The sequence below is a fragment of the Oratosquilla oratoria genome, chromosome 30, assembly GCF_046742065.1.
Source record: "Oratosquilla oratoria isolate Oo_2021 chromosome 30, ASM4674206v1, whole genome shotgun sequence".
Taxonomy (NCBI): Eukaryota; Metazoa; Arthropoda; class Malacostraca; order Stomatopoda; family Squillidae; genus Oratosquilla; species Oratosquilla oratoria.
Genome location: NC_134806.1, coordinates 27,926,878 through 27,946,205, shown reverse-complemented (window position 1 = coordinate 27,946,205; position 19,328 = coordinate 27,926,878). Strand labels below are relative to the sequence as shown.

The 19,328-nt window shown below is 40.8% G+C and overlaps 1 protein-coding gene across 1 annotated transcript in view; it reads left to right on the top strand.

The window, feature by feature from the left end:
* Positions 1 to 18,808, top strand: part of 14-3-3epsilon (tyrosine 3-monooxygenase/tryptophan 5-monooxygenase activation protein epsilon) — a 57,944-nt gene extending 39,136 nt beyond the window's left edge. The window contains exons 4-6 of the mRNA XM_076212687.1: positions 3,748 to 3,867; positions 7,720 to 7,925; positions 16,753 to 18,808. Of these exons, the coding sequence (XP_076068802.1) occupies positions 3,748 to 3,867; positions 7,720 to 7,925; positions 16,753 to 16,808 (382 nt within the window). The 3' untranslated portion in view covers positions 16,809 to 18,808. The remainder of the gene's footprint in view (positions 1 to 3,747; positions 3,868 to 7,719; positions 7,926 to 16,752) is intronic.
* The last annotated feature ends 520 nt before the right edge of the window (positions 18,809 to 19,328 follow it).

The window sequence follows — 19,328 nt, the reverse complement described above, 5'->3', positions numbered from 1 at the left end:
AAGACTAGCATAAAGTGTAGAAAGCAGAGGTGTATGGAGTGAACTAGAGGGTAAGACTTGAGGATTAGATGTGATGATGGGGTGAAGGCGCCTTCATCCACTGGGAAAGGTGATGTGGATTTTTGCAAGTGCATAAGTGAATAAAACCATCATTAGCACAGACTTAGGGAAATGGAGAGAAACAAATAACCTAGAAACAGTTGAGAACTACCCTAGAATGGCATCCACAGCATGAATTCCTACAGTTGGCAAATTAAATATAAAATACTTGTAAACCCTATCAAGAGGAGCACTGAGGATGCCTCAAAACCACCCTTATAGGACGCATGCTCTCAGAAACCAAAATCCTTCCAATAAAACATGAAAATGACAGGAACACCATTCTACACTGAAACCCTAAACACACCCATCACACTGCATCTCACAAGCACCACCAACAGAAGGAGAGTGGGGGGGGGGGATAATACAGCTGTGTACTACTCGTACATCTACCACCCAAACCACACATCTATACAAACATATTCACACCCAGATAACTAACCAAGCCCATCCAAATAAAACATCTCACAGGAACTAAAAACCTCCACATAGAACACCACATGAAAAACTCCAGACTAACCACCATACTCCCTTCTTCAGACCACCTAGTCACATAGAAAAATCACTCCTAAAAGAAGCAGAGACTAGCACACTTGTTTAGGTCATTCACTACTACAGTACAATTGCAACCATCAGAGAGGACACTGAAGACCTTATCTTACATTGTTTCACACTAGTTATACACAATAATGCAATATTTCATCCTTAAGGATGTCTGGAAAAACTTTTTTTTTTTTTTTTTTTTTTTTTTTTTTTTCATGGTTTTACATTTTAACACTTCAAAAATATGTAGCAAAGTTAATCATTGGCACTCACTAACATGTGCTAAGTAGGTTTAAAGGGACAATGGGCGTATTAGCCACATGCAAGAATGAACCATACCCATGGCGAATTACAGCCCTTTTCCGCGTGTCTTTTTCTCAATATTTCCCTTTATTTTGTGTGTGAAAATCTAGTGGCACTTGTTATCTTTTTTGCTAAGTTGTCGTACACTCTGGCAAAATGTTGTGCTTTTTGATTAAATGAACCTTTTGCAATGAGTGGCACCTACTTGTTTGATTATAAGGGAAGGTGCTCATTGCTGATTAAAAAATTATCCTTATCAATGATTTGACACTGACAGCACCCCAACAGTGAGGCGTTTACTTATAAAAGCTGATAAAGGCACAGAAAAGGAGAGAAAGAGAGGGGGGGAAGGCTCATCATTGCAACATTCAACAGATACTAAAGTTAAAAAGGATTATTTCTATTTTGATATTATAAACAAAGACTTGAGTATAATTTATATATAGAAATTTTTAGATTGTTAGAAAATAATTCCAGTCATAATATACAAAACCAAAGTATGCTGTTTGAAACAGTTCAGACATCTTACTGAAAACTTTGAAGTGCAATTACTCAAAACAAAGATTTTTTGGTTTCAAATATTTGGCAAATTTCAAAAAATAATCAGATTTTCTTCAAACTTACCATGCTAACACATGAATGTTGTGCCTTTCTCTTGTAAGTTTTGATAAAATGATAAATAATATCGCTAGAGCAAAGTAATGCATTTTATAACCTATGTAAATTACACACTATGGTATTTGAGATTTTACATGCAAAAGCAGGTTAGTCAAGGTAAAGTACTAAGATCTGAAAAAATTTGTAACGTCATATGGACCGACAGATGAAGGGACATACATCATTTGAATACTCATGGAATATGGAAAATACTAATTTGATTATACTGTAAAACTATCAAGTATTTTAAAATATATATATATTTTTTTTTATCATACTGTCCGATCCCCCTTTAGTGACTTGTTAGTAATTTTCAGTTCCCTGGAAGCCATGTCTGGCAAGAGACGTGGTGCAACAGATTGATGGATTGATCACATGAAAATTATAGGTACCCACCTAGCTCTCTACATCACAAATACAACCAACTTAATGCAAACAGAACCATAATGGCATCATACTATGTGAACATCTACAACAACCTATGATTAGCACCACTTAACACATCTGTACAAAACCATATTCACTCAAGATCACAAAACCATTTAAAGACTGACCACCAAACTCCTTGTACCACCACTCTTCCAAATTTTATCCAAACTGAAAAATCCCTCTAAAGAGAAGCAAGAACCATGTTAGCATGACAACTTGCTGGTCACCATTTAACACAACAATACCAACATCGGTGTGTCCATAAAACAAACTGCCCTAGATGTAACCATTACATATATTTTCTCTTGCACTGCCCACCCTTGCTGTGACCAGACAAATTGACGTTTCTTCCTCGAGTGGCTTAGGCTAATCCGGTGGCTGTTATTGGTTACTTGGAAGCCATGAGAGAGCTTGGGCATCATGGATAAGAGAAATTGAAAGGGGTGGGGGTGAAGTATAATGTTAAGGAGATTAATAAATGGCTAGGGAGAATGGAGTATTATAGGATTTTTTTCTTGGAAGATGTGCCAGTTGTATTGTATGGAGCTGAGACACCTGGGAGGATGAAAGGAGAACTAATGTGTTTCACAGTTGTGGTAGGTGATACAAGGGTGAGTAGGGCAAGTAATATGGATACGAGGCAGAATTTGAGTGGAAAAGGCTGTTGGATAGGGTATATCAAAGACTATTTGCATACATGGATGGGTGAACACAAGAAAATAATGCAGGAAGCGTGGGTGGATGGGGTGAACAGGACATCGAATGCAAGAGCAAATGTGCAAAGGTTAGGAGTGAATGGAGAATGGTTGTAAATGGATGAAGAGATAATTTGGTATAAAGTAATGTTCCTTTAGTTTACTTTGTAAATTATTTTAGGGAATGAAGTGTCAGGGGTAACCTAGCTCTACTGCATCGACTTGAATATTATGGTGGAATACAGTGGTGACTGTTCATCTCTGAGGTGCTAAGATGGGAGAAGCAGTGAATGAGTATTGGGTGGGTATATACTCTCAACTTGATCACCCATGTATAAGGAGGAAGAAGCCTTTTATGTGTATATCCTTTATTCACCTCGTTGTCTTCGCAACAAATTGTCATTATGACAATTATGTTGCATCAGTTGAGAACAATATGGTAGCCACTACAGGCCCTTGCAGAACTGGTCAGTATTGCAAGAGGGTTCCTGCAAGACCTTCCATGCGCTCCAGTGTCCATAATTGTTTGTTGCAACTTGGCTTCATACCAAGATGGACAAAATGCACCCAACCCACTCTTGTAGCACAACTGTACAAGTAAAAACTTCACAGGTACATAATCTAATCTAGAGTGAATTGTCTGTCAAGGTGCTCATATTTTCAAGTTGTTTAAATCTCCCTGTGTTGTTACCTCATAATTTAGCAATGCTGGTTAGATGATTCTGAAGCTCCTTAACCTCCTTACTACCTTACAAGGATCCTTCTGTCATATAGTGCAGAGATGGGAGGAGTGTTAAATAAGTTTTAACTGGGTGTAAATTGAGTTTGCTTTCACCTGGCAACCTTCTTTTAAAATGTTGGAAATAATCTTTTTCAGATTAATGCTAGGATATAGGTTGAGAGCAGCACAGGTGGTTTAAGTTAAAAGTATTGAACATGGTATTTGTAATTTTTGTCTTTGTTTATTTAGCTTCGAAATTGTTATTGCATATTTGAGGTACACCTTGTATATGTTTCACAGTTACTTGGCTGAGTTTGCCACTGGCAATGATAGGAAAGAAGCAGCTGAGAACTCCTTGGTGGCCTACAAAGCAGCAAGTGATATTGCCATGACTGAGCTACCACCCACACACCCCATAAGGTATGTATTTCCCATGTAGAACTGCACTCTCGTCACTATGTTGTAAGTCAGTTTGCAAATTTATTATTTTGTATGACTTTATATATACACACACAAACTGTTTATTCCCCCCTTTCAAGTCAAAGGCATAAATCCACTCGCACCCATTTCATCCCCCATACTCCACTCCCATTCACCACCCCTCCCTCCCTCTTTTCTTGGCTCCTCCAGGATCATGGGTCATCCCTACATCTCTCCTGTTCCCCTGGGTCAGAAACAATATAGCAAGACACGGCACATCCACAGCAAGGCCATTTCATTTAAATAATTTCCCATCCCCTCGTGTAGAAAAAGAGATGACTGAGAAATCCCTGCAGGCTGTCAAAATATTGTTCACACCTACTCCCTCACCCTCATCCCCCCACCCACACATCACTGCATCATCCATACACAACCATTTTCCTCTCCCCAAATTTCAGGTTTCTCTCCTCAACATATGATCCTCTCTTTCCCAATGCCCCTTTTACCCCATCTGTCCATCTCATCCTTGGTTGCCCCTCACGTTCACTCCTTTTACCTCTGCATTTCACACATCTCTTACTGATCTTCATTCATTCTTTTCACTTGTCCAAACCATCCCAATACTCTTTCATCACCCCATCTCCCAACTACCTTACCACACCCGTTCTCCTCTTCACCTCATTTCCCACTTCTCAAGACATGCATTAATTAAATTACTGAAAGGAGGAGGAAACCTAGCAATAGGTGACTTTAACTCAAAAGAAATATGTTGGAAAGAAATGACAGTGAAATGTGGGGAAGACCTTTGGGGACATAATACTGGATATGACCATTGAATACACAATGACTCAATGGGTAAAGGAAAATACCAGATATAGAAACAATGAAGAACCATTGATACTAGATTTAATATTTGTCAGAGCCTGAAATTGTGGATAAAATGGAATACAAGACACCAGTTGGGAAGTGACCATATACGAAGAGAGTTCGAACTAAATAAATTGATTTGAGAAGAAATGAGAAACATAAAAAAGGAAGACTAATGTACAACAAAACGGATTTTGAGAAACTGAAAATTCTTTCAAAATGTAAATTGGGAAAACTTCTTAAATGAAGAAATAAAGATGGAACATATTAAAAGAAATTTATAAAGACTGAATAGACACACCTGTACCAAAACAGAAGCAAGAAAGAGTGTACATTAAGTGCTGATACAACAACAAAAAATGTAGCGAGGCCAGAGATGAGACAAAGGTTGGAAAAGATGGAGAAAATAAGTGGCAAATGTATATCAAACTAAGAAATGAATATGTAAAAATATACAGGGAAGAAATACTGAAACTGTGTTGAGGGAATGATGAATGTATAGATGTAGATATGGCTGAAAATATGAACAAACATTTTAAATCTGTATTCACAAGTGCAAATACACAAAATTGGGATGAAGGACAGAGATCCCCCCTTCCCCTCCATAAGAGAAATAACTGACACAGAAGGATAAGGGACCAAATAATAAACCTTGACGTTAGAAAATCACATGGTCCAGATGGAATTCCAAATTGGGTATTAAAATATATAGATGAACTAACAGACAAAATATACAAGGTAATTGATTACTCAAGGAAGGAAAAATATTAATATTCTACCAATACATAAAGGGGGGAGGGACAAGGAAAATCCAACTAACTCTAGACTGGTCTCCCTTACAAGCACAATAGCAAAAATGTGAAAAAATTATCAAAAGTAGATGGATTAAACATTTGGAAGGAAATGTACCAAACCCAAAACAGTTTTGCTTCAGACACACTTCTCACTACCGGGTCCATATGCACTTGCAAAAACCCACATCTCCTTTCCCAGTTTCACCTTCATCCTCATTAACCTTGAAGAAACCTCCTTCCACTCCACTACACATTTACCTATCTCTTCACTTACTAGTATAGCCACCTCTTCTCTCACCCTCTCTTCACTCATGAGAACTTCCCAACTACACTCCCAAACTCACACTCGCCCTTCCCTCAGAACTTAGTTTCACTCAAAGCCAACATGTCCATCTTTCTTTTCACAAACATACTATCTATCTCTTCCCTTTTACTCTCATCTGTACCACAACCACACACAAAAGACCCAAACCTTGGGTGCTGGTTGGAAAACTCCTAGACCCTCTTATGCCTTTACGTTTTAAGGAATGTCCCCTGTGGGGCTAGTGGGAGAAGGATGCTTAGTCCCAATACCCGTCCCATTTTTCTCGCCTCTTATGATCCACGCAGGAATGGATTTCCTGCATTATAGAAAAAATTATAGTAGTGCTTAAAGAACAGTGTTCAGGTTGAGAGGTGATTAGTGGGGTTGCAGAGGGATCAGTATTGGCTCCAGTAATGGTTCTATTTATGTGAATGACATGGATGAAGAGGAGGAATGTTACAGGAGCTTTGAAGATGATGCTTATTTGTTCAGGAAAGTGAGAACCAAAACAGATTGTGAATCGCTAGAAACCTAAACAAGATTTGAAAATGGAGTCGGAAGTGGGAAATGTACTTCAACATTAAGAAGTGTAGCATAATGGAGTTCAGAAAAGGTAAAAAAAATAATATCAGGACAATATAAATTTGGAATAAAGGAAGTAAAGTGGGATCAGAAAAAGACCTGTGAGTAATTATCTCGAATGACTTGTCACCTGATAAATAACAAAATTGTTGGAGACTCCTATAACTTGCTAAGATCAGTAAAGGTGGCTTTTACCTATTTAGACAAAGAAATTGTTAAAAAAAAAATTCTACTCACACTAATGAGGCCTAGATTGTGACACTATGGAATCCAGAGAGCAACCACAAAAACTGACCCAGCACTTTCAAATTTGTCATGAGGAGAAACGAGCAAAATTTAAATCACCAACTTTGGAACAAAATAGTGGCTATCTACTGACCATCTACAAAATTATGAAAGACCTTGATAGAGAGGACTTGCTAAATTAGGACAATAGAAACACAGGAGGACATTGAAAGAAAAGAAAAGAAAAAAAATTATAGTTATAGAAGGTCTGGGGAAGGGGGGGGGGTCCACACAGTGGTGGACATCTGGAACAAATTGGACAAAACAGTAATACATATATCAAGGCTGTTTCCCCCTTACAAAGGAGGTAGCCAAAAAACAAAGGCATAAAAACCATTCCCACCCAATACATTCCACTCCCCTCCACCCTCTACCCTCCCTCTTGTCTTGGCACCTCCAGGATGACTGGTCATCCCTGCATCTTATCCACTGCCCTGGGTCAGAAGCAATGTTGCAAGACACAGCACATCCACAGCAAGGCCACTTCATTAAATTGGTGACCCCCCCATCTCCATCCCCCCATGCAGAAAAGGACAAAACAATAGTAGTGCAAAAACCATACATTAATTTAAGAACAATCTAGACACTGCAAGATACAAAGGCAGGACACCACAAGCATAGCTCCCCTTCCTACAAGATACTAGGTAAATGCACACCTGCATCCCCCCATGTAGTAAAAGTAGATCGGGAGAAATCCCTTTGGGCTGTGTCAAGATATAATTCACATGTACTCCCTAACCCCATCCCCTATCCACTCCCATGCATCACAGCACCATCCATACATAACCAATCTCCACTCACCCTTATCTTGTCTTTTCCTCTCGTTCCCAACTTTTTCCATCTTTTTACCCGTCTTCACTCCATCCACTTCTGCTTACCACCTCTTACTAGTCTTTCCTCACTCCTTTCCATATGTCCAAACCATCCCAATACTCTTTCATCAACCCTATCTCCCAACTTCTTTGGTATATAGATATTTTTATTAAAAACTTTCTAACCAAAGTGCCTCTCCATTTACAGATTAGGACTAGCCCTGAACTTCTCAGTGTTCTACTATGAGATTCTCAATAGCCCTGAAAGGGCATGCCGTCTAGCAAAGGCAGCTTTTGATGATGCTATTGCAGAGTTGGATACATTATCAGAAGAGAGCTACAAAGATTCCACACTTATTATGCAGTTGCTGAGAGATAACTTGACGTTATGGACTTCAGACATGCAAAATGAAGGTAAGGTGTTAGAAAAGGCTAAGGATTTTTTACAATAGACATAGAGACTAGCAAGTGTGGTTGGTAGTAGATATTTGAGTAACAGGTTTAGAAGGTAAAGATGGGCAATAGTGTGGGTTTAAGAGAGGAGGCTGCATGGATCAAGTATTTATGGCAGGACGTATAAGAAGTGATTTAGGAGTTGGGTGCTTTGCAGGATTGTTCAATCAATCGTTTTACCCATCAATGCTCACTGGGTCTTTTCTCTTTATTATACTCAATGGATGGGAGTGGGTGTGTACTATAGCCAAGTCCCTTACAAGGGAGAATATGCCCTGGGTATATACATGGCTTCAAATTAAATTGTCTTATGACTGTGAGAGATGTTATAGTGTGTGTTCAGCAGTGTTTTGTATGTGATGGTTCCATCAAGGGCAATTGGATTCTGTTGACATTTTAATAGTGGATGATGTTATGAAGTGTGTAATTGTGGTTCTTGCTGCTCAAGAGGTATTTTTCTGTAGTGGCTGATGAGTGGATTGTTGGAATGTTGAGTACTGTGAGGAGCTTACTTTGTGATTAAGGTATTTTATATATATATATATATACACGTTTTTTGGGCCTTTATGGATCTGGAAAAGGCTTACGACAGGGTAGACAGAAAGGCACTGTGGGAGGTTATGCAGATATACAGGATAGGAGGAAAGCTTCTAGGTGCTGTCAAGAGTTTTTATGAGAGTAGTAGAGCTTGTGTCAGGATTAGAAATGGAGAGTGTGAGTGGTTGGTAAAGGTGGGACTTCGTCAAGGATGTGTTATGTCACCCTGGCTGTTCAACTTATACATGGATGGGGTAGTGCGAGAGGTAAATGCAAGGGTAGTGGGTCAGGGATTGGAGATGGTTAAAGAAAATGGAGAAAAGTTGGAGGTGAGCCAGCTGTTGTTTGCGGACGACACTGCGCTTGTAGCAGGATCGGAGGAGGGATTGAGGAAGTTGGTGACAGAGTTTGGGAGAGTGTGTGATAGAAGAAAGCTGAAGATAAATGTGGGTAAAAGTAAGGTGATGAGATGTACAAAGGGTGAAAGTGGCAGTAATCTAGAAGTGAGCATTAAGGGAGAGCAACTGGAGGAAGTGGATAGTTTTAGATACTTGGGTGCAAATGTGGCAGGAAAAGGTGGAGGTGGAACGTAGATTGAGAGAAGCGAGTAAATGCCTTGGTGGATTAAAAAGTGTAATGAGGAATAGAAATTTGGGAATGGAGGCAAAGAGGAGACTGTATGAAGGAGTGATTGTGCCAACAGTACTGTATGGAGCAGAAACATGGAACATAAGAGAGGAAGAGAGAAAGAGTTTGAATGTGTTTGAGATGAAGTGTCTGAGAAGTATGATTGGGGTTACTAGGCTAGATAGAGTGAGAAATGAGGAGGTGAGGAGAACGGGGGTGGAAAGGGAGTTGGGAGATAGGGTTGATGAAAGAGTATTAGGATGGTTTGGACACATGGAAAGAATGAGTGAAGAAAGACTAGTAAAGGAGGTATGGAAGGCAGATGTGGAGGGAGTAAACATGAGGGGATGTCCTAGAATGAGATGGATGGATGGGGTGAAGGGGGCTTTGGGGAAGATGGGAATGTCTGTTGAGGAAGGACGGAAGACAGGGGTGAATGGAGAATGGTTGTATAAGAAAGATGTTGTGATACATGAGGTGGAATGGACGGGGGGATGGGGGGTGAGGTAGTATGTGTGAGCAAAATTTTGACGCAGCCCGAAGGGATTTTTCCCCGTCCTCTCCTTTATATGGGGGGGACAGAGAGGGGGGGTCGCCGATTTAATGAAGCGGCCTTGCTGTGTCTTGCGACACTACTTCTGACCCAGGGCAGTGGACAAGGTGCAGGGATGGTCCGTCATCTAGGAGGTGCTAAGATGGGAGGGAGGGTGGAGAGGTGCGAAGTGTTTTCGGGGATGGAATGGGTGGGAATGATTTTATGCCTTTTCCTTTTTGGCTACCTCCCTAGTAAGGGGGTAAAAGCCTTGGTATATGTATGTATATACACACATATATATATATAGATTATATATGTACATACATACATACATATACCAAGGCTGTACCTCCCTTACAAGGGAGGTAGCCAAAAAGGAAAAGGCATAAAATCATTCCCACCCATTCCATCCCTAAATACACTCCACACCCCTCCACTCTCCCTCTTCCCTCTTATCTTAGCACCTCCTGGATGACGGGTCATCCCTGCACCTTGTCCACTGCCCTGGGTCAGAAGCAGTGTCGCAAGACACAGCACATCCACAGCAAGGACGCTTCATTAAATCGGCGACCCCCCTCTCCGTCCCCCCATTGCATAAAAGGAGAAGACGGGGAGAAATCCCTTTGGGTTGTGTAAAATTATGCTCGCACATACTACCTCACCCCCCATCCCCGCCCATTCCACCTCATGCATCACAACATCATCCATATATAACCATTCTCCATTCACCCCTATCTTCTGTCCTCTCCCGTCCTTCCTCAACAGACATTCCCCTCTTCCCCAAAGCCCCCTTCACCCCATCCATCCACCCCATCCTAGGACGTCCCCTCATGTTCACTCCCTCCACATCTGCCTTCCATACCTCTTTTACTAGTCTTTCTTCACTCATTGTTTCCATGTGTCCAAACCATCCTAATACTCTTTTATCAACCCTATCTCCCATGTATATGTATAAAAAGCAAAGTCATAAGAGGGTCTGTGGATAAGTTTTCCAACGAGAACCCTAAGGTTTGGGTCTCTTATTGTGTGTGGATGTACAAATGAGAGATAGGCAGTATGCAAGAAGAAGGTGTTGACATTGAGTGAAACAAAGTGGAAAGGGAGGGGAGAGTATGGGAGGATGTCAGGACAAGGGAGAGAAAGGGTATTTTAGTAAGTGAAAAGATTGGTAAATGTTTGGTGGAGTAGGAGGTTTCGTCAAGGTTAATGTGGATGAAGGTGGAATTGGGAAGGTGTGTTTACCTAGTTGTATTTTACAGGACGAGCGATGCTCGGAGTGACCCATTTTCGTATCTCTGCATCCACCTTATTCTTAAAATATAGTATAGTTTTGGCACTCTCTGTTTCTCAGTTTAGTTTGTTCAACATCAATCACTCTTTGTGGGAAGCTATTCTTTTTCAAATCTCTTCCGTAACTGTCCTTCTTTAGTTTCTTTTTGTGTCCTTGTTTCTCTGTCCCATATTAATAAGTCGTCTATCAAGAATTTCCATCCCTTTCATAATTCTGTAAATGGTCAACAAATCGCCTCTTTCTCTTCTCTGTTCCAGGGTTGATAAATATAATTTCTCCAATCTTTCTTCATATGTAAAATTTCATAGTGTAGGTAGAATGTAGATTGAGAGAAGCAAGTAAATGCCTTAGGGGATTAGAAATTGGAATGAGAAATGCATTTGGTAATGGATGCTAAGAGGTGATTGTATGAAGGAGTGTTTTTGCCAACAGTACTGTATGGGGCAGAAACATTTAACATAGAGGAGGAGATTGAATGTGTGTGAGATGAGGTGCCTGAGAAGTATGATAGCAGTTACTAGGCTGGATAGTGAGAAATGAGGAGGTGAGGAGAACCAGGGGTGGAAAAGGAGTTGGGAGATAGGGTTGATGAAACTATTGGGATGGTTTGGACACATGGAAAGAATGAGTGAATAAAGATTAGTAAAAGATGATAAAAGCAGGTAAGGCACCTGGTCTGGATGGATGCCATGCAGAATGTCTGAAAAAGGGAGGTTCAGTGATGGTGGACTGGTTGGTGAGGTTATTTAATGTTTGCTGGAGAGAGGGTAGAGTACCGGAGGACTGGAGAAGTGCCTGTATAGTTCCTCTTTACAAGGGAAAAGGGGACAAGTGTGAATGTAGTAGTTTCAGAGGGATTAGCCTGTTAAGTGTAGTAGGGAAGGCTTATTGGAGGATCTTAATTGAGAGGATTAGGAGAGGAAGAGAAGGAGTAATTGGTGAGGAACAGTGTGGATTTAGGACAGGTAGAGGTTGTGTAGATCAGATCTTTGTGGTAAGACAGATATGTGAGAAAGCTATAGGAAAGGGGAAGGATGTTTTTTGGGCTTTTATGGATCTGGAAAAGGCTTATGATAGGGTAGACAGAAAGGCACTGTGGAAGGTTATGCAGATTTATGGGATAGGAGGAAAGCTTTTGGGAGCTGTCAAGAGTTTTTATGAGAGTAGTAGAGCTTGTGTCAGGATTCGAAATGGAGAGAGTGAGTGGTTTGAAGTAAAGGTGGGACTTCGTCAAGGATGCGTTATGTCGCCCTGGCTGTTCAACTTATACGTGGATGGGGTGGTGCGAGAGGTGAATGCTAGGGTAGTGGGTCAGGGATTGGAGATGGTTAAAGAAAATGGAGAAAAGTGGGAGGTGAGCCAGCTGTTGTTTGCAGACGACACTGCGCTTGTGGCAGGGTCAGAGGAGGGATTGAGGAAGCTGGTGGCAGAGTTTGGGAGAGTATGTGATAGAAGAAAGCTGAAGATAAATGTGGGTAAAAGTAAGGTGATGAGATGTACAAGGGGTGAAAGTGGCAGTAGACTGGAAGTGAACATTAAGGGAGAGCGACTGGAGGAAGTGGATAGTTTTAGATACTTGGGTGCAAGTGTAGCAGGAAAAGGTGGAGGTAGAATGTAGATTGAGAGAAGCGAGTAAATGCCTTGGTGGATTAAAGAGTGTAATGAGGAATAGACATTTGGGAATGGATGCGAAGAGGAGACTGTATGAAGGAGTGATTGTGCCAACAGCACTGTATGGGGCAGAAACGTGGAACATAAGAGAAGGAGTTTGAATGTGTTTGAGATGAGGTGTCTGAGAAGTATGATGGGGGTTACTAGGCTGGATAGAGTGAGAAATGAGGAGGTGAGGAGGAGAACAGGGGTGAAAAAGGATTTGGGAGATAGGGTTGATGAAAGAATATTAGGATGGTTTGGACACATGGAAAGAATGAGTGGAGAAAGACTAGTAAAAGAGGTATGGAAGGCAGATGTGGAGGGAGTGAACATGAGGGGACGTCCTAGGATGAGGTGGATGGATGGGGTGAAGGGGGCTTTGGGGAAGAGGGGAATGTCTGTTGAGGAAGGAAGGGAGAGGACGGAAGACAGAGGTGAGTGGAGAATGGTTGTATATGGATGATGATGTGATTGCATGAGGAGGAATGGGCAGGGGGGTGGGGTAGTATGTGTGAGTAAATTTTGACACAGCCCGAAGGGATTTTCTCCCCGTCCTCTCCTTATATGCAAGGGGGGGTCGCCGATTAAATGAAGCGTCCTTGCTGTGGATGTGCTGTGTCTTGCGACACTGCTTCTGACCCAGGGCGGTGGGCAGGGTGCAGGGATGACCCGTCATCCAGGAGGTGCTCAGATGAGAGGGAGGGTGGGAGGGGTGTGGAGTGTATTTAGGGATGAAATGGGTGGGAGTGTTTTTATGCCTTTCCCTTTTTGGCTACCTCCCTTGGAAGGGGGAAAAAACCTTGGTATATGTATGTATGTAAAAGGTGTGGAAGGAGTGAACATGAGGGGACAACTGAGAAAGATATGGATGGATGGGGTAAAAGGGGCATTGGAAAAGGGGGGGAATGTGGTGAGGAAGGAGAGACGACTGAAGATAGGGTTGAATGGAGAGTGGTTGTGTATGGATGATGCTGTGATGCATGAAAGGGAGTGGGTTGGGGATGAGGGAGTGTGTCAAAAATAATTTGATGCAGCCCGAAGGTATTTCTCCCAGTTTTTTCTGCATGAGGGGACAGAGAGGGGGGGGTCACCAGTTTAATGAAGCTGCCTTGGTGAAGATGTGCTGTGTCTTGCAACACTGCTTCATACCCTGGGCAATGGGCTAGATACAGGGATGATTCATCAAGGAGGGAGGGAGGGGAGGGGGGTGAATGGGAGTGAAGTATGTGGGGATGAAATGGATGGGAGTGGATTATGCCTTTGTTTTTTGGCTACCTCCCTTGAAAGGGGGAAAAAGCCTGTGGTATACATGTGTATTATTATTATTATCGTGGAACTGGTATTAGATTCTGTATGATTGACCAGTAAGCTGCAGTGGTGTTCACAAACTGCTGGTGATGTTAGTGTGACATAAGATCTATTAATGGTGTATAGGGACCTAGCGTAGAACTGCATCTTGTTTTCATATATGCTTTGGGAAGTATTTTTGTTCCTCTGTAAATGTTCTGTTAGGGTGGTTGTCATTCATCCTCTTGTTACTCTCAATGCTCTATTTTGTATTGTTTTTGAAGTATTTTCCTGATTGTTGGTAGCCATGCTATTAAAGCTTAATCAAAGTTGGTTCTTGTGAATTATTTGTAAGTTAATATGTTGTCCAAATCCTGTGCTTGTAATGGATTTTAGTAGGTTTTCTTGTTGACTTCCTCTTTCTCTTGTTCCTCTTCTTTGAATTCTATAATTTTTTAGCAATTCATGTAGTTCCTCAAAGTAGGCTAAACAAGACTTCAACATTAAGGAAGCTTGGAGAGTATATGGGAACAAGACCCAGTAGGGAACCCACTGGACCACTGCTCAGTTTCTATTACCTTACCAGAAACTGGTGGACACTGGCAAGTAGGCTTAGATCAGGCCATGGCTGAACTGCAGCCAACTTGCATCATTGGGGCTATTAATCCCCAATATACCTATCATGTCATGACATTGTCAAACTGTCCAGTTACAATACCTGTGGGATACGGTACAGTACATGAAGCTAGCAAGACATAAACTGTATTATATGAATTAGGAGGTGTGAGAAATACCATACCTACTACTTTCTTGCTCAACATACATTCTCCTTTTGCTCAAAGCCCCCTTCCCTCTATCTATCCATCTCATCCACTCCATCCACCTCTGCCTTCCACACTTCTTTTGCTAATCTATCCTCACTCCATGTGTCCAAATCATCCCAACACTTTCAGCCCTGTCTGCCATCTCCTTTTCCACCCTTGCTCTCCTCTTCCTCTTGCTTCTTGTTCAATCCAAGCTTGTAGCCCCCAACCATACTTCCCAGACACTTCATTGCAAACTCCTTTAACCCCTTCCATACGGTGCTGCCTACGTAGGTGGCATGGGGAGCAACTGGATACGCGAGGCTGCCATATCGGCGTCTTGATTATATTTATTGTAGTCCCTGCGTAACTGACATACTCTCTAAACTGGCTTCATCACATTTTCTATGGTTATCAAAATTCACGGGTGAAAGAGAGAACAATCGATATGAGCGGTGACTATTTTTTATGATGGTAGTATTATCGCGCAACATCGTACGTCTAACAGGTAATGCTGCCCGTGAGATTTTGGCCCAGAGTGAAGTGGTTAAACTTCTCCTTTCTCCCCCTTATACCCTAAGACTGCCCCATACAGTGTGATCAGCACAATCATCCCTCTGTACATCTCTGCATCCATGTTGATGCTTATTTCTCACAAAATATTTCAATCCCTAAGACGCACTTTCTTCTCTCGGTCTATAATTTACTCCTCCATTTCCTGCCAAATGCAACCTCAAATACTTAACTGTCCACAATCCCCAAAACTGGGGAATTGACTGCATGTTAACCACTTCACTCCGGGCCAAAATCTCGCGGGCAGCATTAGCTGCCAGACGTACGATGTTGCGTCATAATACTCGCATCATAAAAAATAGTCACTGCTTATATTGATCGTTCTCTCTTTCACCCGTGAATTTTGATAACCATAGAAAATGTGATGAAGACAGTTTAGAGCGTATGTCATTACACAGGGACAACTACAATAAATATAATCAAGACGCCGATATGGCAGCCTCACGTATCCACTTGCTCCTCATGCCCCCTACATAGGCAGCACCATATGGAAGAGGTTAATGTGCACTATTGCACAGTATCATGCAACCAATGCTTTTAAGGACATTTGGGGTACCCCAATGGACTAGCCCCACATTGACAATATCTAGAAAACGTAGTACGTCTTCTTGGAGTGACTTGTGGTCCTGTTTACCTGAAGACTGCAGGTTTCTGCAAGAGAAATCAGGGGCAAGATTGATGTAGTCATTGCTGTTTGAAAGTGAGACAGTACATGGTAGTAGCTAGGTGTTGCATAAATTGGGCAGATGATGCAAAGAGCATTAACCACTTCACTACGGGACTTAAATCTCGCGGGCAGCAGCCAGTGCCAGCCGTACAACGTGTCGTAATAATACTCGCATCATAAAATATAGTCGCTGCTTATATCGATCGTTCTCTCTTTCACCCGCGAATTTTGAAAACCACAGAGAATGGGATTCAGGGCACATTTGGGAGAATGTAAAAACACAGGGGCGACTACAATAAATATAATCAAGATGCCGATATGGCAGCGTCGCGAATCCACTTGCTCCTCATGACGCCTACGTGTGCGGCACCGTATGGAAGGGGTTAAGTGTCAAGGGCCAGTTAGGTGCATGGGTTGGATGGCTCTCATCCACAAGGAGCTAAGATGAAAGGTATACAAATGGGTGATGGATGGTAGTGGAATGCTTATGGTGGTGCATGGTATTGCTGGCTACCTCATTTGTAAGGGAGAAGCATTCTGATGTGTAGAAAGATAGAACTAACCAAATGTAAAATATAAGTAAAGACATGTGGTGCAAGATTACCCATAGGAATGGAAGCAATGGTAAACTACAGTTCATAACCCTTCAGATGAAGGGAGGTGGAGAAGGTGTTTGGGATGTGTGCGCGTGCACACATATTTGCATAGGCATGTGTATGTGTTTTACTGTTACACTTATTCTTTAGTAAAGGTAATTTTATTAATTCTTTCATTTAAGAACGAAAATTTTTTTTACACTGAAATTGTTCTTTCAGGAGAAGGAGAACAGAAGGAGCAGTTGCAGGATGTTGAAGATCAGGATGTGAGTTAATGTGAAGTAGCTACTGCCACCACATGAGTGGGGTCTACAGATCCCATACCACATCCCTTCTTCCCACAAGGGCTCCACAGTGCTGCTGCCTAAGGACACAATGGCAAGCTCATCTCTTCATTCCTCTGTAGGCAATGCAACACCAGCCTCAGATACTGAAGGCTCTTATTGCCAGCATATGCAGTGAAACATGTAAACCAATGATGTTCTTTGACTGTGTGGTTCTATATTGTGATGTTGTGCACAAGATCTGTTCTGAAGATTACGAAATTAAACCAAAGAAAATGTTAAGTTGTAACTTCATGCAAAGGAATGGCTAAAGTTAAGGATTGCATCAACTGCTGTGAATGGCTTATCACACACACACTTCACTTGCACTGGAAGGCAGGAACCCCTTGGGAAGAATGGATTAGGACTGCACATCATTCCAGACCCTTGTCCTAAGTTACACATCTTCATCACATATTTTGCGTTCAGCTGAAATCATTGAATCGTTGTGTATTTATTATTATTGGTATATGATAAGATGCTTGTAAAATTGAAAAAGAGTAGATAGACATACTTCTTATTTTAATATTAAGATGATTTCTTGTACATTTTTCTCTTGGTCTTAGATTAAGGCCTCATATGTTAGTTCTCTTCAAGGTGTTTGGTGTCCGTATTCGACTTTGTTCCATGATAGGCCTCATTGGATGGGGTTACCACGAAATATTGAAGGCATTGTTTGGATTATTGTAATTGCTGCTTTTGTACCATTCACCCTGTCTTGGTATGTATGAGCTGTGTATATGTAGGACATGACTCCACCGCCAGAACATCAGAGAGCTTCAATTAGACCAGTGTATTAGGCTTGAATCGTTGAGCTACTTTATATATATATATAATTATTTTTTTTATTTATTTTTTTATTTTTTTTTTTTTTTTATTATTATTATTTATCCTTTTATCATTAATCCCATGTTTCCTGGGGTCATGTTGCGGTCACAATATGTAATTGCGTCATCCCGCATTTGTGCACTCCTATAGTTCTTCTAGTACACTTAAGCCAGAGCCAGCAAGAAATAGGTGATGTCATGGCCTGTCTCATAACAGCAGGCATGTCATTTATAGGCAGTATTGTATATTTTGCTTTTGTTTGAGGCCCTAAACTTTGTTGTAATTTTTTCTCTAGAATGTATATATACATGTATATCTGTGTACATTAGTATACATATACATCATACATGCTTACATATATATACATGTGTACATATTTGCATATGTTCATGGGTATACAAATGTGTACATCCAGTACATAAGTATACATATGTACAGTATATATATATATATATACATAATGCATATATGTATACATATGGTTTATATATAATAGTATATATTCATATGCATACATGTTTAATTAAAATTTGTGTAATTTGAATGTGTGAAATCCTGAAACCTGCATATGCAAGCTATATGATGAAACTTTCTTCAACTGTTAATGCTTCTCATTTTACTTGTTCCTTACACAAATTAAGCTTTAAAAGTGAAATAAAGAAAATGATGTGGAGAAAGGTATGTGAACTACCAGTTTTGAAAAAAGATTGAGTGGTCAGTTTAAGGCTGTTTAAGCAAAGCATTTCTTGTCTCTGGTGCTAAAGGGTCAGATCTCACAAGTTAATGCATGCTTGATGCAAAACCCACAGGTATTAGAACTAGACAGGCAATAAACAGATGACAGAATTTAAACCGATAGGAACCTGTTGTTTGGAAGATATGGGCTCTGTATTTTTTATCGTACATTTCCATGCTGCCACCTTCTCCCCTCCCACCCCCACTTTTTTATTTTATTTACTTATTTATTATCTTTTTTTTTTAATCTTTCCACCCACCACCACTTAGTTGCCAAAAGTGTAGGCATATCTGTGGTAGAGCTTCACCAGTCATTGTAGTAGTCACCAGCTGTCAAGTTTGTGCATGGCCAAATTAAAAGAAAACTTAAAAAAAAAAAAAAAAAAAAAGTAATGTTGACCCATGTTAAGATAATTTGTTTACTTGTTTTTCATTTACTCATGCCTTTTGTACTGTTTGACCAGTGGTAACGGGAGATGAATATGGCAGTTGTGAATCTTGTTAGAGTGTACCCTCAATGTACATACCAACTTGTGATAGTAAAACAAAAGCACACGTGTCGTTGCACTTGCATGTCAAAATGTTGGATTAAAGCTCGTATTCTATAACTCATCAGTGAATTTTTAACCTTATGTGGATGGATTTGATGTGGGTAACAGTGCTTATCCAGTTTTCATGAATTGCAAAACCTGTATGGTACCTTGAGTGTGAAAGGACCATTACCGGTACACTGCAAAGGTATTACATATGTTTAAGGTACACTGGTAGTTAATGCATGGAGTTGAATTGCAGTGGAGTAAGGATATCAACATTTTGATATGCGAGTGGAGCTGCTGAAATTTCAAACTTCAGCTTGCTTCACATTAAGTTAATAGCACAGAAGTGCCAGGATTATGAAATGGGGACTGG